Below are 24,376 nucleotides of genomic sequence, written 5' to 3'. Positions count from 1 at the left end.
CTGATATTAACATAGCTGAAAGACCTGCAAAAACTGCATGACTATCTAGATAGCTTGCACTCATGTTAGAAGAAAACTCCATCAACATAGTTGGTGCTAGCGCTACTTCATAACAAATCTGGCACACTCCAACCAACTCACATAACTCCAAGTGCTGCACTGCTGTGGGATTGCAAAGGTAATCAAGAAATCTCCCTTTGGTGCCTGTGATCTTGGTCCTTACAAGACTAGCTTGTGAGTATGGGGACTGCCTACAGCACTGTATAAGAACTAGGAGAGAAACAAAGTAAAATGTAGCCTAATGTTAACAAAACAATTTAGAATTTTTCCTGGTTTTATTCATCATGTCCCCCACAAAACTGGTATGTTGCACCAACCGAAAGTTACACATGTAACAATGGTTCTGTGAATTCTGGATAAGAGAGAAGGTGCTTTCAAGCACATTTGGATTATCTTTGTCTCACACATGCACAGATCGAGAGCTTATACCAAAAGAGCCACCTGGACATGGATGACTTAAGGCAACCCCCATAAGAACCCTCATCATCCGCCCACCCATAGAATCTTCTTGCAAGGCTAAGAGTGGCAGGGAACTTGACAGTCATCTTCAATTCATAGAACCATAGTTACATGCATAACTTTTGTTCCATTTCATTCCTACTAACCCTCGGCAACTGTTCTCTATTTATTCCTCTCTCCTCAGAATGCCTCCTCCTCCACCTCAGTCCTCCTTCCCTGCTGATAACTTTGCTTGAGAGTTTCTTCGATGAGAACCTGAACTGGTCCCTGAACCAGTCCTACCTCTCTGGTTGCTCCTTCCAGGTTGCCTGGGATGGTACAGTATCGACGCCTTGACCCCTTGCCACAGTAGTTCCCCAGAGCTCAGTTCTTGGCCCACTGCTTTTTTCCCTTTAGAATAAATCCCTTGGCCCTGTTATTACTGCTCGTGATTTGTCTTGGTATGCTGATGACCCCCAACTCTTTTTCTCCTTCTCAATATCTGACACACATGTTTCAGCCCGCATCCCTGCGTGACATGCAGAGCTGGATGGACAATCACCATCTAAAGCTCAACCCAGATAAGACTGTAATGATCTTCATTCCTGCCCTAACCTCTCCCCTTCTAGATTTCTTAATTTCCCTAGGGGACACCCTCTCCAATAACATTGTGGCAGTGACCCGGTCTATTGCGTTCTACTGTCGAAAAACGGTTTTCGATATATTCCATTGTTAGATTAATCAAATAGGCCCATGTCCTTATCTTTGTTGTAGCCGTAGCACTTGAAATTGTACTTCCTTTTAGGGTCTTTCAGCGCACCTGTCCCTGGTTATGCATATGCACTTTGCTGTACGTCACTCTGGATAAGTGTCTGCCAAATGTCCATAATGTAATGAAAATGTAATGAGGGGTGTGGAGTGCTTGTTCACTTTGCTGCTAAACCATTACATGTCCCAGCATACTGCAAGATCCCACCATCCACATGCCAGGCACATTGTCAGGGTACCCAGAATTAAAAAGAGAACCATTAAACTGCAATTAGTACTAGGTAATCCAGCTGAACCCAGTTTGTATGATGCAGTTTTGTTCTAGGGACATGCCCTTTCCATTTGTATGTTGAAAGAGCTTTTCTGAGAACCTGGCCCAAGAGCGTGAAGTGTGTCTGCTCCTTTTCAAAGCCAGAACTTTCAAGGGATCATCTTCTAGGTGTACATGCTCTACTCTTGGAATGGTGGCCCGGTACAAACATTTCCACATCTGTGGAAGGGAAGCTGACCCTCATGCCCACCCTCCAGCTGCTTAGCTGATGTGGGTATGCTGACGAAGTGGGGAGGGGAAACCCATGTCAGCGTCCAGTTCAAATATTAAAGCAGACAAATGTTTCAAAGAGCAGTGTCTCCAGCCTCTCTGTCTGAAGAGCAAACCACATTCCAGTGCATCATTTCCTGTGCCACTCCAGCATTAGAGATGCTAGGTCCTGTTTCCCCAGGCAAATATTTGTTTCTTTACATGGGCAGGTTTACTGGAGCCAGTGCCACTCAAGACTGGAAAAAAGCAGAAGCACTGACCTCATCGACAATATACTGTGAATCATTCATTGTGCATCAGCCTGGGTTTTTAGTCTTACAGCACATAGGCAGAAGAACATTGAGCATGTGACAGCAAATCTTGCTGAAGGCAAGTGTGAAAATGTACCTGTGACAGTTGATACAAATCATGCATAGGTGCAAGAAATGTGACAGGATAATGGTAAACAAATGACATCATCTAAAAAGACAGGGTTTACCAATGGAATTAAGCTATGATTCCCAGTAACACTACAATTGCCATGCAAGTGCTGTTCTACTCATCCTGGAGTTTTGTCTGTTAGGAAATTGTGGCTTCACTCCTTAGAAAGGAATATGGGAGAACATGCAAGATAACTTTGGCAGTAAAGCCGAGCTGCTACTCGTACTGCTTATAACCGACAAGACCAGCACACTGGAGGTAACCAAAATCTGGAAGTGCCTTTATGATTTAAGATATCAGTTCATGCTAAAGGACAGAGAAGGCAATAACCTGAAAATAACAGAGTCAAGAGATGCAAGTTATGGGATATCACCTTTTACTTGCATTAGTAGCATTCTCTTCATCAAAACACTCATTTTACCCTCACCCTGCCTCCCGTTTTCAGGTCCCAAAACCTCTGCCCTAGCCGCCATCACAGTTGGACAAGGAATTTCACACCAACCCTCATTCTTCCATCTCCAGCCAGGACTGTCTGTCAGACCAGCCAGTGTGAACCCTTCATCCTGCACCTTCTCCTTGACCCTGGACTCAGGACAAGGGCAACACAGCAACAGCATCTGCAATTAAACTAAGGCTGTCTTCTGCCATGCATACTTTGGTTCTGTGAGCTTCCATACTTGGCAGGACTTTGCAGCATGTGAGACAATGGCATGCTTTGAATAGTTATACTTGAAATAGTATAGGTAGGAATAAATACAACAAAAAATTACTCGACCGATGGGGGTTGCCTTTACTGGCATCAATAGTTAACTGGCTCCCACAAACAATATGAAATAGCTACTTGGGGAGGTCCAATTACAGTGGCAGTGTAAACTAGTTTTAACTGTCTTTTTGCATAGATCAATACTGATATGATAGCTAGCAAGAAGATGGCTAATCTGTGGCTGTTTTATTACAATTATTGCTATTTGTTAATTGGTTATAAAAAAATTTATGAACAAAATATGATTTCTGGAAAATCGCCAAAACGAGTTTGACCTCTAGAATTTCAGTTTGGTAGCATATGCATTCCAGGTCTGGACAATAGATTAAATCAAATTTAAAAATAATCCGTTTACAGTAAACCTAGCATTGCTAGTATATTCAGCAGAAGGCCTCGCAAATAAATGCAGTAGCCAGCATTGCTATATTATACAGACTATATTGGTGAATGGAAGGCCTACTATCTGGCTGGTATTTGTTACTGTAAATAATGAGTAGTTGTGACCATCACTGCTCTTTATGAATGCATAACCAAGCGATATATGTAGCTGAATAAATAGGCTAGGCCTACTGATTGTCAAAGCGTGTTCAATATTTATTCTGGTTGGAAAATAAAATGTATAATCCGGTGATATTTATATGCTACACATAGCAGAAATGAACATGAAATAGGCTGCAACAATGAAAACCCTAAGATTTTTACTATCTGCTTGTGCACGATTATATTCAACTTTGCGTTGCCAGGTCCCGTGGAAAAAGTCACCTGTGACGGTAAATTCTGGGCTCTTAAAATGTCCCCATTGTTATTATCGAGCTTACATTTGTGGCGTCACAGCCTTTAGAGTGCATTTCAGAATTCAATAAATAAAAACGGTCGGAAGAAATTATCCTCATTCAAAAGTTCTGGTGAGTTTAAACATGAGGTTTTAATAAAGATAGCTACGCAATATGAATATTGAAACCAAGCTCGATGGAATTCATGCCAGAATGGGAGAGGTAGGCTATTTATTTTTGAAGTTTTGAATTCCAATTAATTCATAGTATTCATTTTTCTTAACCTATCGTATTTTGTATCTGGCGGAAATATTAAATAGCCACTGTTTGTTTATATGATAGCTTATAAATTCATTTCTGGAGATGCTGTAGAACCGTTTACTGTAGCCTAGCCAACACACAGCATCAGCGAGTTTAGTGCGTGAACTTTGGTGAGTATTCAGGCTATTATACATGTAAAGGCAATATGGATATTGAAACCCAGTTTGATTGGATTCATGGCAGAATCCAAAAGGTAGGCAAAGTTTTTTTGCCTATATTAAGTTATTATTCATAAGGAATGGAGGAATGGTCAAAAATCCTCTTGATCTTAATGTTCACCAATCTTAATTTTTGTCTGAGATGCATTTTCTGTGTATATAAATAGTTTACATTTTAAGTTCTAGAGAACTATTTACAATGATTGGTTTAAATTACCTTGCCTTTACTCAGTGGCAGCAAATTTTTATGTACATGAGGGAATTTTCCATAATGGATGTTGTTAAAACCACTGATTTAAAAATCAAATCCATGTGAACAGTCCTAATTTGTTTTTATATGTCCTATGGGTTTTTGGAATCAAATGTGTTCACGGTTATATTACCCAAAGGACAAAACTGTTCAGTTAGCTGGCTGATACAATTTTGCACTACTGCCTAGTCTATACTATACTATAATGTAGTCTGTTGGCATTTGTCATATTACAGGATTATGGCATGTTGAATTCTGTCGTTGAATACTTGGCGACTGTTGTGCTTTGCTGGGGAAGTTGGGAGAGCAGGTAAGAAATTTTTCACATTATGGTGGCGACAGTAAAAGTGTTGCTATACTCACCATGGGTGATCATGCTTTACAGACAGAGGTGGTGATGGACTTCTTGAAGCTAGAGGAGAGTGGTCTGGTCACAACCAAAGACCTGAAGGCGTGGATAATTTCTAGAGACCGGAGTATTGTCACAGAAAGGTGCAAGAAGCTACAACCCAGTAGGCTATTACTGTGTACCACTAAGGCTTTTCGAATGCTCTTTATGCAGTGGGGTTTCAAAATCATGAAGCCTAGTGTAAAACAGTAATGCAGGCTTGGGTTAGTGTAAAAATCACGATGGATCAGCCCCCAGGCTATAGACACCTGCATCATCAAACGTGGGATTAGCATCAGCTTTAGGCTGGGGTTAACAGTGGGTCTTATATTAACATGTATGTTACTGTGTTACTGTGACCACAAAACATTATTTTCTTAGAATTTAGGCCTGAGTTCAGTTAATTCCTACAGTGTTTGTGTTAGGGCCATGCAGGGACTTTGTTTGTTTGCGTTCAGATTCCAGATTGGAGATTCTGGCAGAGAGGATGGCCTGGTTTACCTGGTAACCCAGAACCTGGGCCGAGCACATACTATATTCCGATGTTAAAGTAGGCTGCAGTAGGAGTCCACATGGGGAATTTGGTTCACAAGAAAGTAATGTGTGACGTCCCTTGTTGAACAGAATAATATGCTGGCACTATGATTATGATGGCACTTGTGTGTGGATGCACAATCCAGAATGTGTCAGTGCCAACTTTTGTATTGAGGTTGTTGTTTCTGGCAACTCTGCCTTGTCGGTCTTTGTTGTGTAATGTATGTTGTATTGTGGTCCTGTGAAAGCTAGACCTGTTTGCTGCTATTTTTTGCAGCTCTTTTGCATTGATGTGTGGGTTCTGATTGATGACCAGGTCTTGGGCCATTCTATCTGACATTCTTCCAGACCTTGCCTTGACTTCAACTTTTCCATTTATCTTCCATTTTCCAGTTTCTGACAGTGAAAATACAGTAGGTAGTTTGAAACATTGATAGAATCTTTGTAGCCTTCTCCTTCTTGGTGTAAATGAACCTTTCTGAAATCATTGGACAACTATTTAGAGGAACTCATGGTTGTTAACACCAGACAGAACAGCCACTGCAGTTGGATGCTTTAGAAGGCATGGAGTTACAGATTCATTGTAACAGACAATTTCTTTTTGCTCATTGGCCCAATTGTTTTGTTCTCTGGTTTCTTGAACTGCCTTTGCATATGGATGTTATTCTTCTGCCTCATTACCTTACACCCTTTATATGCCACACTGTGGGCCCCTCCAGAACCGCAACACTTAGCTAGAACCCCTGCACCAAACTTCATGGTCAGCCTCACATCTTGCACACCGTTGCTGATCTTTGCAATACTTAGCCATATGTCCAAACGTCTGGCCTCATAAGCTCTCACTATCAGGTCCGTAGAATAAGCAACCCAGATGCGAGACCAGGGCGTGGAACAAAATGTTAGGCAGGTTAAACAGGCGAAGATCAAGAGCCAGCAAACGGAATCAGCAGGGGTAAGGCAGTTTGTGGTTAATAGTCCAGGCAATGGGTCAACTCTCCAGCAAACAGGGACGAAACAGCAGGGATGTGACTACTGGTTTCACCCGTGAAACATGAAACACTGGATCGATGAGGTGTAGGGGAGGTAGGAAGCAAAGTCTGACTGCAGAGGGCATGAGAACACAGGTGATGGTGAAGGGGCCAATGAACCTGGGGGTGAGCTTGGGGCAGGTGGAGTGGAGGGGAATGTTCCTGGAAGACAGTGTAGTGGGGGGCAGGGCGCGGGTGGTGGTCAGCGAATCTCCTTCAGAAACGCTCTTCAGCAGAGTGGTTTGGGCCCTCTTCCAGGTCTGAGGGGCCCCCTGAATGAGGAGCTGAGCCGCCAGCACCTCCACTTCCCTCTCCTCCTCAGGGAACAAAGGTGACTGATAGCCCAGGCAGCAGGTGAATGGAGATAATCCAGTGGAGGAGACGGGCAATGAGTTGTAGGCGTACTCAATCCAGGGTAGGCTTTCCACCCAGGAGGCCGGTGATTTCTCCACCATGCAGCGGAGCGTCTTCTCCAACTCTTGGTTGAGACGCTCCATCTGCCCGTTGGTCTGGGAGTGGAAACCGGATGGGCCCCAGTCCGACATCACCTCCAGGGGTATGCAGGCCATGCAGACGGACGACTTGTAGAAACAGCAGTTCCGCCATTTCTTTAGAAGACGGGAGCTTGGTCAGGGCAACAAAGTGTCCAAACTAAGAAAACCGGCCTACCACCGTCAGGACAACAGACATTCCCTTTGCGACGGGTACATAGGTAATAAAGTCCAAAGCCATGTGGGACCAAGGGTGATGGGGAACCGACAGAGGCTGGAGGAGTCCCTGGGCCCGCTGGCTGCTGGACTTCCCCCGGGAGTATTCAGGACAGGCGGTGATGAATTCAGCAATATCGGGTTTCACTGACAGCCACCAGAAGGGCGGCCCAGGAGAGCCTAGGGTGACAGGCGAGTCAGGACGAGTGGGCCCACTTCAGGACCCGCGGACGGACCACTTCAGGAACGAACAGACGGTTGGCCAGAGTGTCGTCAGGAACTTTATAGCCTTCCTTTATAGCCTTCCTGCCTTTATTCTTCCACCTTGCTATCGATGTTGAGCTGTGTTGCGGTGACCAGGGTACAGGGGCAGGTTCCTTGTCAGCTTGAGGAGATGAGTATAGTCGAGAAAGAGCATCAGGCTTGATATTTATTGAGCCGGGCCGGTAGGTCAAGGTGAAGCTGAAGCGATTGAAGAAGAGTGACCACCGGGCCTGGCAGGGGTCTTTTGGCCAACCTCAGGTACTCCAAGTGTCGGTGGTCGATCCAAACAGCAGAGGGAATGGCAGCCCCTTCCAGCAGATGGCACCACTCCTTGAATGCCAACTTCACCACCAGTAATTCTCGGTCACCAATGCTGAAATTCCTCTCTGTGGGCGAGAGAAGGCGAGAGAAGAATGCACATTGGGTAGATCTTGTTGTCCAGGGACCTCTGGGAGAGCACGGCTCCAACCCCTGTGTCCACCTCGAGGGTAAACTGCTTCTCTGGGTCAGGCATGGTCAGGACAGGAGCGGAGGAGAAGCGCCTCTTCAGCTCTCAGAAGGCGGAGTTGGTGGCAGGTGTCCAGCAGAAGGTGACCTTGCTGGAGGTCAAGGCAGACAGGGGAGCAGCGACAGAGCTGTAGTTCGGATGAACCTCCGGTAGAAATTGGCGAAGCCGAAAAAGCGTTGAAGCTCCTTATTGTTGGTGGGAGGAGGCCAATTCGCAACAGCGGAAGTCTTTTCCAGGTCCGTTTCAATCTGCCCCCTGGAAACGACAAAGCCGAGGATCTGGATGGAGGCTTGGTGGAACTCACACTTCTCGGCTTTGACAACAGGCGGTTCTCCAGGAGGCGGCAGAGCACTTGGCGGACGTGGCTGTTCCTCCAGAGTGGCAGAAAAGATGAGGATGTCATCGAGGTAAACAAAGACGAACCAGGAGATCATGTCTCAGAAGACATCATTAATGAGGTTCTGGAAGACGGCTGGTGCGTTGGTGAGCCCGAATGGCATCACAAGGTACTCATAGTGGCCGTTCGGGGTGTTGAAGGCCATCTTCCACTCATCACCCTCGCGGATATGGACCAGGTGGTAGGCATTACGGAGATCCAACATGGTAAAGTACTGGCATTTCTGTAGAAAAGAAAAGGCGTGAAAAGAGTGGTGATGCCGTGGAGCCCACAGGGCCATAGGGACTTGTTCTTTTTCTCCACAAAGAACCCGGCTCTGGCTAGAGAGGATGAGGCTGGCAGCCACATAGTCACTGATGTATTTCTCCATGGATAGAGTCTCCGGAGCAGACAGGGAGAAGAGATTACCTCTAGGGGGCGTGGTGCCGGGGTGCAGCTCAATGGCACAGTCATAGGAGTGGTGAGGAGGCAGGGAGCAGGCTTGGGACTTGCTGAAGACCTGTCTTACGTCATGGTAGACAGGTAGGACAGAGGACAGGTCAAGAGGAGTTTCAAGAGCAGCTGGACCGGAATCTGGCAGGTTGGAGGCAGACTGGAGGCACGACTGGTGACAGTCGGGGCTCCAGCCTGTAATGGTTCCCTAGACCCAGTCTACTTTGGGATTGTGCTGGAGGAGCCAGGGTCAACACCACAGGAACCAGAGGAGATTTCATGATGTAGAAGGTGATCTTCATTGCCAGAGATCTGCAGCTGAACAGGGGAGGTGATGGTGTGGACTGCGGCCAAGGGGGTGCCAGTGATTGCATTGGTGTGGAGGACCTGGGAGAGAGTGGATGTAGGAACTCCCAGGCAGCAGACCAGAGTGGGGCAGATCATATTGCTGTTGGCCTCGGAGTGGATCAGAACTTGAACTTGATTACGAGCCCCCTCCCAGGAGATGTAGGCAAGTATAGTGGACTTTGAGGTTGAGAGGGACTGATTTGTGGTGGCACCTATCAGGACCCCCTCTTTTGCTTTACGGGTGTTGTCTTTTAAAGGACAATTACATGGGCTGCTCAAGTACCCGTCTCTCCCTCTCCGGTAGTGAGAGACAGGTTCGCCCCATCTGCATGGGCTCTGGTTCTGGTTCAAGAGGCTTTCGGGGAAAGGAACGCCTGGCACTGGGAATGGGGGGAGGCTGGAGATGGTCAGGTTCCTGGGGCCGCCTGGCAGCGCGTCGATCCCTCAGTTGAGTGTCATACAACCAAGTCATTGAAAATTCAATATGGCCGCCATTTTTTAGCTATGACGTAGACTGGTCAGATATGTATGATCTCAGTGTCGAATTATACTTTTTTCTTGATGATGAATTTGAATTAGGAACTTAAAAATTTCTCAGAAGCTTCCTTCTATCTCACAAGACTCAAATGAAGTGATGACAATAGCCTGGTAAAACCTAGGATCTAGTGGGGGAAGTCTATTCACACTTGCCTCCACAGAAACAGAGAGCTGTGCAGAGAGGGTTCATAGTACCCCTCAGATCTATGTCTTTGGCCAGCCCCATCTGCACGGAGAAGGTAGTTCTGGTGTGGACACCAACCTCACACATGGCCTCCTTGGTACACTGCTCTCTTAACAGGCTCTTCTAGGGCAGCCTTTGTTGGAGGGATTGACTGCACATTGTGCCTCTTCGCAAATAACTTCCTCCTTACTGTGTCTATTTTTGTGCATGTGCTGGTTTGGTCATAGAGTAAGATAATAAACCTCTCGATTGTGGCCATTACCTCCTGTGGTATGTCATTTGGGGCAGAAGATAGTTTCAACAGGGCATGTGTAAGCTCTGGAAACACAGTCCATACAGCCCATGAAGTCTTTTTCTTATAAACAAAGCTTGATAGTGTCACAGCTCGTCAATGCATGGAACACTGGTAGTGCACGTGCCTTCTCAGGCCCTAGCCCTGCTGCAATTTCATGGGCTGCTAGGTATCTGAAATTCTTTCCAGTTCAAAATGGCAACCAAAGCTCATTTTCTGGCTGTAGAGTCTGAGCCACTGCCACAGCCAGCTCTACAACATCAGTATCAACTGTTGGAATCAGGATTTTCTGATGACCATTTCTTGCTGCATGGGCCACATGTAACAATATGCAACTATCTGCTTCCTCATGTGTACAAGGAGCAATGAAAGACAGATCTGGGAGTGGTGGCTTGCTAAGGACTTCCATATCATCTGAGATCACCCACATCAGACATTCATAACAGTTACAGGTGCCATCTTGAAAAATGGCTGCCATCTTGAATTTTCAATGACTTGCATGTACTATCCAAAAGGTGATTTCCAAGAACTAGTATGTATTGTAAATAACTTAAAGTAATTATGTCCTCAATATCATATTATATCCATCAGTCATAAGAATACAGTTGTTGTTGGTGGCAGCCATTTTGAAGAATGGCTGCCATGGGCGCCATATTGGAAATTCAAGATGCCCATATATCTGCCGCACTATGAATATATTTAAGGATTCAAAGGACTCAACAAGGCTTCAACAAGACCTGAAATATGCCAAATCATTACGTAAAAATGACACGAGACAAATATTTAGGTCTCCCCTGCCGACTTGAAAAAAATAAGTAGTCAGGGCCCTATACAGAAAATGCATACAATTGAATGCATCAATCTGGCGTACTCTGAAGTGAAAATGGAAATATTTGATTAGATTAAAAATATATTATTAAAATACTGAGGTAATGACCTCAGTGTCCTCAATGGTAGTTACAGGCCTAAGTACAGTACCATGAACATGCTCACTGCCACTAGAGGGTAGAATAAATTTTTTTAAAGATTGAATGAGAGAACAATGGGGATTTTGCCCCTGTAGGTAGGAGCTAAAGCAGGGATCTGCAGCCCTGATCCTAGGAGTAGTGTGGCTCTGTTGGTTTTCATTGTTATGAGTGCATTCTCTAATGAGAAAGGATAACAACAGAGGACAAAGAAAATAACAGAAGAAAGACGATAAGTGATGTCATCAGACACAATAATAAACTCCTCTTTTGTTTATGCTGCTCAAACTCTTATCCAGAGCAATGTACAGTCGATTAGATTAAGCAGGAGACAATCCTCCCATGGAGCAATGCAGGGTTAAGGGCCTTGCTCAAGGGCCCAATGGCTGTGCGGATCTTATTGTGGCTACACCAGGATTTGAACCACAGACCTTCCGTGTCCCAGTCATTTACCTTAACCACTACGCTATCACAAGACTCCTTTCGTCCATAGGTTTCAGTGCGTACATTTCCATACAGGGCGGGAAAGGCACTCGCTACACAATCTTAAGATTTTTATATATGAAAAAAATCTAGTTAAACAATTCAAATGGTCTCAATGGTCAGTGCTAGAAAAATGCCAGTGCCTCAAATATGGTATTTTTGCATGTGAAAAAAATCAGAGATTTAAGATACAATTTGATATTGAATTTACATCAGACCTATAGCATATCATACAGCGCTGTGAAAAAAACATTCAAAAATGTATCCCTGTCCCCAACCTGATTTATTGTATTATTGCATATTTATCACACTGAATGGTTTCAGATCTTTTGATAAAATATAAAATTAGGCAAAGGGAAGCCAAGTAAATATGACAGATATTCTGACAACCATACATGCTATTCGCCCCATCAATAACTAAAGCTTGAACAACAGAAGGGAGCCACAGTTCACATATTATATATAATGAAGCTTAAAAGTATTCAGCTACAACACAATTCATTTACTCAACTGGAAAGATGAGCACAGATGAGACTGGTGTTGGAAAACAACTTGAATTTATTAAAGAGTGACAATGCGGAAGCCATCAACAAGTTGAGTATGTACATTTTTAACAAGAAGGTACTCATTAGAATTACTTGTGTGAGAGGAAGATAGACACATTTACATTTAAATAACACTTTTCAGGGAGCACTACAATTGACTCAAAGTGAAGTAGTTGGAAGGGTTTCAACTTATAGAACAGGTACATCTGAGTCATCCCAAAGGAAGCTGAAGGCTAAAGTACTTTGCTTGTTTAGCTCAAAGCAACCCAAACAGTTGTTGTAAGACAGGACAGGTGAGATTTGTCAGAGTCAGAGACCTCAGGATCATATTTACAAGTCAAACTGTGAGCAAGGTATGCATGCATTTCTGGGAAGGCACCCATGAGCAAGTCAGGTATCTACTCATCAACAACACAATGTAGCAGAGTGCTGACTGTAAACTTCTCCAGCCAAAGGTTGTACATATAAATGTACCAGGACCCCAACCCAGACCTCCCCTCAGCAAACAAGAAGGACTGAACTCTAGATGGCAGGTGGAGTGAACACCATTTTATTATTCTGGATCAGAATCAGAAAAGCACATAGGATGAAAAAGCCAAGAGAGGGATAGGTTAGATAAATTCACATTTCTTTGAATTCCACCATTCTGATTATGAATTCAGGCAGAACGGAGATGAGCTGGAAGCAATGGGTCATTTCCTACTCAAATTTAATTGCGGTAAAAAAAAACCTGACTTCACGTATAGCAGGCAACAGGATCTCCCAGTTGCCGTTAGAATAATATTATTCCTGACACTTGACAGTACACTAGAAACAAGTTTTACACAGATTTAGGGTTTAATGGGATATCGGCTTGAGTCAAAGACTACACGGAATACACCTCAAATGGAAGGAGTTCATGAAGCTAAATGAACAGGACTGATCATTGTACTGCAAAACAAATGTCCATTGGAAATCTGATAACTGTATCGCTTTCACACAAATGTAGACGGGCACACATTCAAACATGATCACACACAAACAAATGCAGTCCAAACAAAGTTACTACTTCCCTCAATGTTTTTTCTTTTTAAACTAAAAGCTAGCTGAGCCAAGATCATTCCAACATAACTTTCAAAGACAGGCACTCGCTTCTTTCCTTAGGCCCCCTGCCAAGCCCAACTAAAATATCAGTATATTGACACAAATACAATTTTTATTTGAATAAGAAAGGTCGACAAGTCTCGAGAACGTGGGTCAGCATCATGATGCACCAACCAAAAACATGTTCAATGCCTTCAGGTGCATCATTACGAAAACAGACCTAGTTCGGTCCAACCTACTACCACAATTTCCTGGGCCTCATACCTCACAAGTTTGGATAGGGGAAGAGGAGGGCCAAAGAACCAGCAGGCCTGCAAACCAGACCACAGGTATCAGAACACAATCCTACAGGGTTGCAGTGTGTTGGTTTTTGGCATACTTCAGCAATAGTGATTAATTTCAGTCGTTCATTGGTTGAAGAATTCACACACCTTGTTCACAAGCCTGTAACTGCCTGTCGACTGAAAGGAAACCAAACCACTGGCCCTCAAAGACGCAGGTTTCACCCCTGCTCTGAGCTATCAAAACCAGATCTGTTGATCATGACGCACACATTCTTGGCTACATGGGAGGTCACTGAAAGCAGAAAGCTTCCACCCCAAACCATGGGAGCACTGTTAAGCTCAACTGTAAAAAGACCACAGTTGAAAGAAAGCAATATTACAAGATTATGAGACTCACTGCACCAGATCTATGATGTTCTTACGGTTACTGAAGTTGTAGCTGTCTGTCTATGAGCCGTGTGCGATCATGTTAGACTGATTTGGGGCGGGGAGTTGGCTTAGCTGTCCCACCGGGTCTTCTTGCGTTTGGGAGGATCTGGGACCGCAAAGCTGTCTTCGGCCCTCTCACCCCTGTCCCCCCTGCCTTCGCCCCCTGACCTGTCCCCAGTCTCCCGGTCTCCTCTCCACTCATCCCGCTCGCTCCTCCCCTCTCTGTCCCTGCGGCTCCCCTCCCCGTTCCGGCCGTCTCCATGGCGCCCGCCGCCGTATCGCTCCCGGTCGCCGTAGCGATCGCGCTCTCCATGCCGCTCCCGGTCGCCGTAGCGATCGCGCTCTCCGCCGTGCCGGTCGCCGTGGCGGTAGTGGCCCTCCCCGTGCCGATCTCGGCCGTCACCGTGCCGGTCTCGCGGGGCCTCTCGGGGTGCAGGGGGAACCGGGTAACCCTGGGGCAGGTTGGTGTAGCTCTCGGGCAGGGAGCTCAGGGTCCCGGCGCTGGTGAACCCAGGCATGCGGGTCCCCGTGCTCTGTGGAGGGGCGGGGGCGCCCGTGGGGGGCCCGGCCCTGGAACGCTCCCCCTCCTGCGGGTCTCCCGTGGGCACGGAGCTGAGGCTGCCGGCACTGGTCCAGCCTGCGGAGCTGCTGGAGTTGGTGTTGGTGACCTTGGGAGGGAGGCCCGACGCCGCCACAAAGTGGTTCTTGTACTGAGCCTGGAAGTCAGACATGCAAAGGGAGGTTATACGGGAACGCTCAAGAGAGCGGGCAGGCGGGGACGAGGGAGGAGGGAGCGACTCGCCTGGAAGGCCTGCTTCATGGCTGACATACGGTCCCCCATGGCCCCAGAGGACGGCTTATAGGACTCGTAGTTGGAGAGAATGCCACTCCCACTGCCACCACGGTCCTGCTGGACAACACACAAATTCTCAAAACAACCCCCCGGGTGACCAGAAAACTACCATGGTGCCGATTCTTATAATCTGGATGCGAAACGAGTCGCATGTAATAATCTGCATAACCTATTTTGACATTTAGTGACAACAGTTCCTTATTTTGTAACGTGGGTGGAAAAACAAGTGTGCTTCTCTGTATTTTGGAAATCCACATACTGCAAGAAATAAGGTAATGACAGTATCCGTTTCATGACCAGCGGACCAAATGCATAATAGTTTATCATTCTAAAAAAAAAAGTTACTGTTACTGAAACAGAAAAAAAGTGAAGAAAAGTTTTTTATGCCCAACTTGCCCATGTTCAGCAGTAATACATCTCATGTGCAATATAGAATTATATTATTTTAGCTGTGGTCCAGCCTATTGGAGCATGCCTGTACAGCCTATGGTGGGAGTTCTAAAAATAGATTTTTAATCCGTTAAGCGATTACATTTCGCCAGTTAACCGAAACATGAAAAAACTGTAAATGCCCATCCCTAACTTCTAACAATGACTCCATTTGCAAATTGAGCTTGGATGTACAATGACAGGATAAACTGCCTGTCAAGAAGAACATACCGAGGTGTCTGCTCCCAGACCAGGCCTCTCTCTGTAGCCCAGACCCCCACCTCCAATATTCAGCTTCTTCCCTTTGCCTCCCTTGAAGCGGGACTTCCTGAACCAGGGATTCTGTACAGAAACACAGATACATGGAAAAAATGGAAGTGAATAAAAATCATTCCATCCTTCCAGAAACCAACAGAAATGTTCACCATATTAGTGAGCAGCCTGTAAAACATATGAGATCTGTGTTGGGCAGTAGAAGGGTAGGATTAGCCAAAGTTTACCTGCATTGCCAGGTCCATAAGCTCCTTAGAGACACTCTGATTGGCCCCTTCAAGATTGCGCACCAAGTCCCCAGCGAAGTTGGTGTCCTTGTTGGTCAAGAGGGTGTAGGCCACACCTTTCTCCCCGGCGCGGCCCGTACGCCCGATGCGATGGGTGTGCGTGTCGATGTCTCGCGCCACGTCGTAGTTCACCACAGTGCGGATTGACGGGATGTCCAAACCACGGGCTGGCAAGAGGGACGAGTTAGAAAGGGTAAGTGGCAAAGAAATAAACAGGCCCTGCAGTCATGATCAATCTATGAGTTGATGAGAACTCAGTATTAATCTGGAAATTTCATAGTCGCCTAAATAAGACATGCGCTAGTTTCAAACTAAGGGACACTCACTTTTGCACAATAATAACAAACAGGAATAAGGAAGAGGAAGAAGTAAGAAGTTGTTCCCGCTCTCCTTTCTCACCGGCTACGTCAGTGGCCACCAGCACGGGCAGGTTCTTCTTCTTGAAGTCGGCGATGACCTTGTTCCTCTCGCTCTGGTCCATGTCTCCATGCAGCAGGCCCAGGCTGTAGCCCTCCTGGGTCAGGTTGGTGGCCAGCTCCTCGCTGTTAGCCTTCTTGGTGACGAAGATGAGCACGGAGCCGGCGGAGGTGAACTCCACCACGCGCCGAGTCAGCCAGCCCCACTTCTCCAGCCCGCTGGGCAGGATTTCCACCACCTGCGTCACGTCCTCATTGGCCTGTGGAACACACCCGTACAGCGACAAGACTTTAGTGACAATAATAACTTCAGCTAGGACACGTCCTCATTGGCCTGTGGAGGGAGACCCTGAACACACCCGTACAGAGACAACTTGGAAGAGGTGGACGTTCCAGGGGTCAGAAAGTAAAAGTCCTGTAGTTATACCTCCTGGTAGAAGGCCTACTATGCAGGATTTATTTCCTTGATTTGCTCCAGTGTTTACCATCAAAACCAACTCCTACCTTCTCAACCCCGCCTACACCCCCAAGAGGACGGAAGCTCACTCACCAATGAAACAGGATATTTTGTTCTGGCTAGCTACAGTGAACACCATAACTCATTGGGCAGTGACACATTTTTGGTTATTTCAGCTCTGTACTCTGGGGGCCGTACCTCTCCTATGTCTCCCTGAACCACGCGGATGGGGTCCACCAGGATGTCCCGAGCCAGCCTCTCGATCTTCTTACGGAAGGTAGCGCTGAAGAGAAGAGCTGTGGAAACAGAGTTCCTGTTTAGTGAACAGACACACACCCACACTACTTCACTCTAGCACAGGAAACAGAGACAGAGACAGGAGTGAGGTTTGGACATACACACAGACAGACACACAGACAGACACATAAGACACACAGACGAGACGGCAGGGCACTTACTCTGGCGGTCAGGGCGCACATGACTGGCGATGGACCTCACCTGATACTCTGAAACCAAACAAACGGGTGATCACACAGCAGAAGGTTTCAGTAAAATGCTCAATGCTCAAAGCTGCCATAAATATTATACAAATTATTATACAAAACATCTAGACATGAACCTCGTACAAGTGAGCGGCATGGGCCTCAAGCCTGATCTGATCTGACTGAACATCTACAGCCAATCTCTAATAAACACAGAGCAGAGGCCTACAGGGAGGCGCGCCTACCGAAGCCCATGTCGAACATGCGGTCCGCCTCGTCAAACACCAGGTAGGTGACCCTCTGCAGGGACGTGGCCTTCTTCTTCACGTGGTCGATAAGACGGCCCTGTTTACGGGAGGAGACGGGGCGGGGTCAGGAGGCGGCTCAGGGCACCAGGCTTGGCCAGCGTCCACCCTGAGGGTTAGCGTGAGGCGCTTACCGGGGTGCACACTACGATTTCGGCGCCCTCCTGCAGGGCCTTGGCTTGCTCCCACATGCTGCCCCCACCGTACACGGCCACCGAGCGCAGGGCATAGGCCTTTCCGAAGCGCTTGCACTCTGCGTGGATCTAGGGGAAAATCACAAGGTGAAATCACACACAGACTGTACACCCCCACTAAAAAATAACCATGCATAACAAATCATAGGTAATCATATACCTATAACATAAAGTTCTTGTTGAACAAATGCAACCACAGTGGCACGGCATTCACAGGAAGTGGTATTGTTACGAAGAGTGCAGGTTGTGAGGACGATAAAAGATCACCCAAATTTCAACAACAGACCCATCTACGAGGGATTGGAGGACGGACTTTTCCATCTCTGCTGTGGGTTTTTCATTACTTGGTGAGACCCTGCAACCTGCGCTAAGCTTGCATATATGCTTAAGTTTTAACTAATAACTTTAGCCTAATTTATTTCACTAATTTAGACTCAACTTATTTAAAATGTATTGTTATGCAGGTAAATATTATATATTACCAGAGTAGGTTAAGCCGGGTCACGCATTCCTTTCAGTACATTGCAATACCCATAAAGATGAACAGTCACCATTGTTGTTATGACTTTCTCATCCAGCTTATACAGACTCATACGTGCCTCAAACTAAAATATATCGATGAAAGGATTTTTCTAGGACTGACAATGCCCAGCTTTGAGCAAAGTGATCTTGTGTCAGGATCAAAAGGGAGGTGGGAGACTTGAGGGTGCAACACAAAGCACGGCTCTCACAGCCAAAATAGGGTCCTCTGCCAATCATTCCTCCCCCTCCCATGCTCTTCACCCACCGCCCCCCGGTCCCTCCCAGGCTCTGACCTGCTGGCACAGCTCTCTCGTGGGGCACACAATGACTGCGATGGGCCCCTCTCCAGCCTGCAGCTCCTTCTGGTCCATGATGTGCACCAGCATGGGCCAGATGAAGGCCGCGGTCTTTCCGCTGCCCGTCTTGGCGATGCCGATCATGTCGCGGCCGCCCAGGGCGATGGGGACTCCCTGAAAGAGACCGACGGAGGTCAAGACCCAAGCCACCGAGCGTGGTTATGGATGTGACGTGCGTGTTCGGCAGGAGGGGCGTATTTCACCGAGGCCCATACCTGGCACTGAATGGGGGTGGGCTGCGTGTACTCTGACTTGCGGATCTGGTGCATCAGCTGCTCGTCAAAGCCGAAATGGGCGAAGCTCGTACAGGGTTTGGGAGGGGCAGCACCTGACACCTGTCGAAAAGAGGAAAAAAAGAAAATAAACACACAGTGTAGGTTGAAGAAGAGAGCTGCAAGGATGAAAGTTTATTTGAATTCGATCTGCATGTGAAATGTTGCACCACAATACAAACAGCACGCATCGCATTTTACCTACCCGCAGGTTAAGCTTCTGCCTCAGGTCCACCACCTGTATGGGAGTGAGGATGTGCAGCTCCTCGTGCTCGTTATAGAAGTTCTTCTCAAAAGGGGGGTAATCAATCTGTAAAAGGAGAGGTAACATACAGAACCAATGACCAGTAAGTGACAGCCAATCACAAGTATACTGCCCCTGCCCTGCTACTGCTAGACAGCACATATATGGGTTTTAGATCCAAAGTTGGGGATCTGAAATTGTGCTACAGTTTCCCATGTCTTTTCTTGAAGGTCTCTTTGGGTTAAAGTACAAATAGCTTCACCTAAGATCCAGGGGCTGCTTGAGAAGAAAATTGAGTACAAAAAGGTCACGATCGATTCAACAGCCAACTACTCTGCCCAAGGGGACAGCATATAGAAGTTTGTTTCTCATTCAACAGTAACAGGAATGAGCTCAATGAGGTTAAAATGAAGACAGAAAGCAAGCCGTGTGCCATTTGGAGCCGAACTCTTGCCTCAGAGTGGTCGATGGGGGGGAGGGGCATGATGATCTTTTTGGCGGCAGGGGCGATGGGGTTCCCGTCACTGTCGTAATCCACGTTCTCGTCTTCTTCGTCTTGGGTCAGCCCGGCTGTGGGGTTCTCCGCCATGTACCGGAAGTAGGCCTCCTGCACAGAGCACAGTGGGTCCACATTACAGCTCAACCTGCCGACCAGACCACCCCTAGCCTGGGTGGACTGTGCAACATCTCTGAGGCAGCAAAAAAACATGGCCAGACATCTTGCGTGGTACTACAAACTATGGTGCCGGCCTAAAAACCAGAATCGTGAGCCGTGTGTCTATTCTTGGGATCGCACTCTAATCAAAACGAAATGCTAGAGCTCAGTGGGCCATGAAAGACCTCTTCAAAATGCAACACTGAACAAATACAAGGAGAACTGAATGTCTGAAACAATGGCTGTACAATAAAGTTGTCTCAAGGATAGCAGGTGCAGAATGGAGAAAGTAGGCAAAATGGTCTATGAGGCCTGTGTGTGCAGTCGCCGGTCCGAATCTGTACTACAATCGCTGAAACTTTTATGGTTGAAAGTTTCCTAAAAAAGGGAGAGAGGAAGCGATAATATGAAGAGCATAAAATGCTTCTCTAATAACTATGAGAAAACTTCTGCCCAATGTAAATAGGACTGTTTTCAAAGTCACACAGGTAAGATGGCAGGAGTGGTGTCAAAACCACGCAGTCTGTGTCTAAAAGGGATAATCTGGATTCAACCATTAAAAGAAAGTTGGGCGATAAAAGCAAGGTGTCACAGGGAGAGAGAGTGCTCTTTGGTCAGGCGAGAGGGATGATGGGACTGAAAGAGATGGCAGGTGGGCGGCTCAGAGGTACAACAGCGGAACGCTAGTAGTTTCACTCACTTGGTCATCTTCCTCTTCAATGTCATCACGAATACCCCTGGAAAAACAAGCGGAGAAAAAAAAACTTCCCTGCAACTCGTTCATACACCCGTCAGCACCCCAAAGAAACCTCCCGACTCGTCTAACCCCTGAATCCTCCCCCCAGGTACATACTCCTCCACTGGGCTGAGGGCCGAATGGCAAAGAGTAAGGACAAAAAATTCATTAATTCAATAAATAAATACCAGATTCCTATACCACTTTCCATCAAGTAGTCATTTTTGAGGTTTCTGATTAAAAACCATGTGACATCCTTGTTTTCACCATTACTCTTAGGGTCATTCTGAGAAATCAACCCGTGTGGGAGTTGACCACTCCAATTTTGCGTAAATGTTCTTTATATATTCAATATATACACTCAGTAAGCACTTTATTACATATTTATTAGACTTAAGTGTTCTGCAGCTGTAACCTATCCACTTTGACACGTTATGTGCTCAGAGAAGCTCTTCTGCATACCAGTATACCACTGTTGTAATGCATGGTTATTCGCGTTACTGTTACCTTCCTTTCAGCTTGGACCAGTCTGGCCCTTCTCCTCTGACCTCTCACTAACAAGGCGTTTCTACCCGCAGAATTGCTACACACTGGATGCTTTTTGTTTTTTTGCACCATTCTCTGCAAACTCTAGAGACTGTTATGCATGAGATCAGCAGTTTCTGAGATACTGTATCCACCCTGTCTGGCACCAACAATCATTCCATGGTCAAAGTCACTTAGATCACATTTCTTCCCCATTCTGACATTTGGTCTGAAGAACAGCTGCACCTCTTGACCACATCTGCATGCTTTTATGCATTTAGTCACTGCCACATGGTGGGCTGATTAAATATTTGCAGTAACCAGCTGGTGTACAGGTCTACCTAATAAAGTGATCACTGAGTGTATATACAATTATGCAGCTACAATATTAACAAATTGTGTGAAACTACACTGATGCCAAAGATACGTTACACCAAAATTGACACAAAGCCCAGTTTCCACTTGCGAGTGACTTTTTGAGTAACACCCCCCAGAGCCAATATCTCTATATCTCAATATCCAATGATGCTAATGTCTTGGATGTTCTATATTGAATATATAAAGGACATTTATCCAAAGTTTGAGCAAAATTGGGGTGGTCAACTCCTGCACCTCTGGTTGAATTTTCACAGAATGAACCCTTAACGAGTCATATATGTGTTGCATTCTGGGTATCATGAATGCAAGTAAACATGGATGATCACAATCTGCCATTACTGATATTCTGTAAAATACCTTGACAAAAACAAAGACAAAAGGCGTAACAATGATCCTCACTTACGTGACCACCCCTGGCTAAATCTATATAAATAAAAACCTACAGCTGTAGTAAAGCTAAATATCATTGTCCAAGTATTGACATTGTTTAAGCACACATACAGAATGCTAGGGGAAAGAACATACCAGTATGAAAGTCTCCAGCAGAAAAAATGTAAGATGCACTTACTTTTCAGGTTTCTTCTCTTTCTCCTTTTCTTCTAGTTTCCTTAAGTCTTTCGTAGCTTGGTCCTGGAAAGGTTATAGACATGAACCAGACCCATGGTAAAATACAGCTGATGGTTGAACCAGATAACCAAGAGCAGACAGAGTAATGGATATTCTTTGACATTTTAGATAATACCGACTTTCATGATAATTATGTGGTATGCATGACTCCTTAAGACACTTCAACGTGTTAACAAGTTTCTCTTGAAATTACTAAAGATAGGGTCCAAATGACTCATTTCCCTAATGGTGGTATTCATCTTTAATATTTCAAATGGATTTTAAAGGAGAAACTTTAGCTGGATCTTCCTCAGCCACAGAACACAGACTTGGATGATCACCTTTGGGTGAAATTATATCTACTGAAGATCCGAAAATGCCTTAATTTTTTGGGTGAACTATCACTTTGAGTTTATCTACTAACCTCCACTTCAGCCATGAAGGCATCTAGTGGGTCTTCCTCACTGTCTGAGCCCTGGGACTGGAACTGCTGTCGTGTCGGAGAGTTCTCTGCAGGGATGTAGGGCAGGTCCACATTGCTCGACTCCTCTTCATCATCTTCAAAATACCTGGAAGACAGCAAAACAAACAGCAGGTGAAAATAGTGTTCTTTTCAACAGTGGAAACTGGAATTTCTATAGGATTTGGATAGGCTGATATTTAGTGACCAAGCCACATAGGCTAATGCAAAGACCTGCTCTGTTACATTGCCAAACTATTACAATATTCACCAAGGCCTCTGTGAACACTGTACACTCAATCTAGAGGATATCACTGATGTGTGAGTGTGGAGTGGGAATGCACAGTGCAGAGGTGTATAATGTAGAAAACTAATCTAGCTGCCATGTAGAGAAATCTATTACTGATTACCAATTAAGCATTTTCTGCATTGTGCAAATGCAAAATGAAACCATACTCACGCATTCTCCTCATCAAAATTGGCTCTTTTTGTGCCAATCTTATAGAAGGAGGGGAGCTGCTGGTTTTTGCCATATCCTGGCCCAGTTCCAAACGAAGAGTGTGATGGCTGTGCCAAGCGGGGCTCCTCTTTCTTGCCTGTTGCCAGGCTAAAGCCCCCAAAACCAAATCCCCTCTTGGCCCCTGGACCACCCTTGTTCCAGTTCATGGCTGTTACTGCTATACAAAAAAAATCAGTTTGCAGTTGAAGACAAGACAGCAACACGAAAACCACCATAAAAAGGAATCGTTCACTGTTAGTCTATAACAGCAAATATGATTCCACAAAGACCCTGGTAAAGTGTCAATAAAACACTGATTTCCCTTATTAAGGCATCTTTTAAAATGCCACCGTTTCCAACTGTATATATTAATTTCATGCTTATTCAGCTGAACATTACATTGTGTTAAAACTGACACAGAATTAAAACAGATTAAACAGATCAGAGTGAACTGCTGACGTTTGGTGCATTTTAGAACACTGTATACCGCTAGCTTATTAACAAGAATCCATCTTCACACATGAACATTCAAATGACAAATTGGATATAACCAACATATTTTATAACAAGCATAACTATGAAGTAAATGTGAAGCATACATTCACTAACTATATTGCCACACTTAATAATTATGACCCAACACTGCATTTCACATCTAATACAATATAGCCAGCCAATATAACGTCGTGAACGTCTTTGGAATCTGACCTAGACCTAGCTAAGACGACGAGCTAGTTAAATGAATAGTGGCTAGCTAGCAACATCTTGAGGTGATTTACTACGTATTGTAATACAATCGTCATCTGTATTGTAAGTTAGTAACGCTAGACAAATAACGTTAGCTTCCAGTATAACTAACGTAGCCAGCTAGATGGCTAGCTCAAGGTAGTTGTATACATTAATCTACCGTAAGCTCTAACGTGTCTGTAGCTAGGTGACTTGTCAGCTAGCAAGCTATTTTGGCTACACAACAATGGGCGTATTCACCAGCAACAACCCCAAATATCAAGTTACCGTTCACTATTTGTAGAATAATCCCAATTAGCTAACTTATCATTTAGACGGGAAACGGACAGACATTGGCTTGGCATGGACGACTGAATACGACTGAAAATAAGGAAAGGTAACTAACGTTAGCTATCTCTCCAGCTTAGCTAGCTACCTAGCTAGCTAGAGAGCAACCATGCAACAAGATCGGTCGGTTATTATCGGGTTTACGCTGCTTTCGCTAGTTGTCTCGCTAGCTAGATCGTGGAACAAAGCAAGCACTAACCAACGTGTAAAGGGTTTTCACATTTTTATACATTCAGTTGGACAACAAGACAAGCTGAAGCATCCAAATGCCTGGATAGTGTTTACAACTTACCAAGTTTCCAATTTCACACTGAAAAAATGGATATACAGTCGCCTAATGGAAGCACGGGCCCTGGAATTCAATTGTGTTAAACGTCATCAGAGCTCAATTATTGGGTATAACGTCATTGACCAGCGACGCTGAAGTTGGGGCTGTCCCTCAACTCTTATCTC

The 24,376-nt window shown here is 45.5% G+C and overlaps 1 protein-coding gene across 3 annotated transcripts; it reads right to left on the bottom strand.

The window, feature by feature from the left end:
* Positions 1-12,099: 12,099 nt before the first annotated feature.
* On the bottom strand, positions 12,100-24,303 carry ddx42 (DEAD (Asp-Glu-Ala-Asp) box helicase 42). Of its 3 annotated transcripts, none has more exons than XM_061232516.1 (18): positions 24,216-24,303; positions 22,811-23,027; positions 22,315-22,459; positions 21,853-21,914; positions 20,346-20,382; positions 19,445-19,597; positions 18,952-19,056; positions 18,690-18,809; positions 18,412-18,588; positions 17,537-17,665; positions 17,343-17,442; positions 17,074-17,121; positions 16,814-16,911; positions 16,142-16,418; positions 15,683-15,909; positions 15,414-15,524; positions 14,703-14,810; positions 12,100-14,616 (listed from the first exon to the last, which is right to left on the bottom strand). In XM_061232516.1, the coding sequence occupies exons 2-18, from the start codon at positions 23,014-23,016 to the stop codon at positions 13,969-13,971; spliced, it is 2,751 nt and encodes a 916-aa protein (XP_061088500.1). In that variant the 5' UTR covers positions 23,017-23,027; positions 24,216-24,303; the 3' UTR covers positions 12,100-13,968. The 3 variants fall into 3 exon arrangements, with proteins under 3 accessions (XP_061088500.1, XP_061088501.1, XP_061088502.1); XM_061232517.1 differs by having other exon boundaries at positions 14,703-14,807; XM_061232518.1 differs by lacking the exons at positions 20,346-20,382; positions 22,811-23,027; positions 24,216-24,303 and having other exon boundaries at positions 22,315-22,388.
* Between the last annotated feature and the right edge of the window lie 73 nt (positions 24,304-24,376).

Source organism: Conger conger, chromosome 2 (assembly GCF_963514075.1).
Source record: "Conger conger chromosome 2, fConCon1.1, whole genome shotgun sequence".
NCBI classification, from domain to species: Eukaryota; Metazoa; Chordata; class Actinopteri; order Anguilliformes; family Congridae; genus Conger; species Conger conger.
This window is presented reverse-complemented; position numbering and strand designations above follow the sequence as displayed.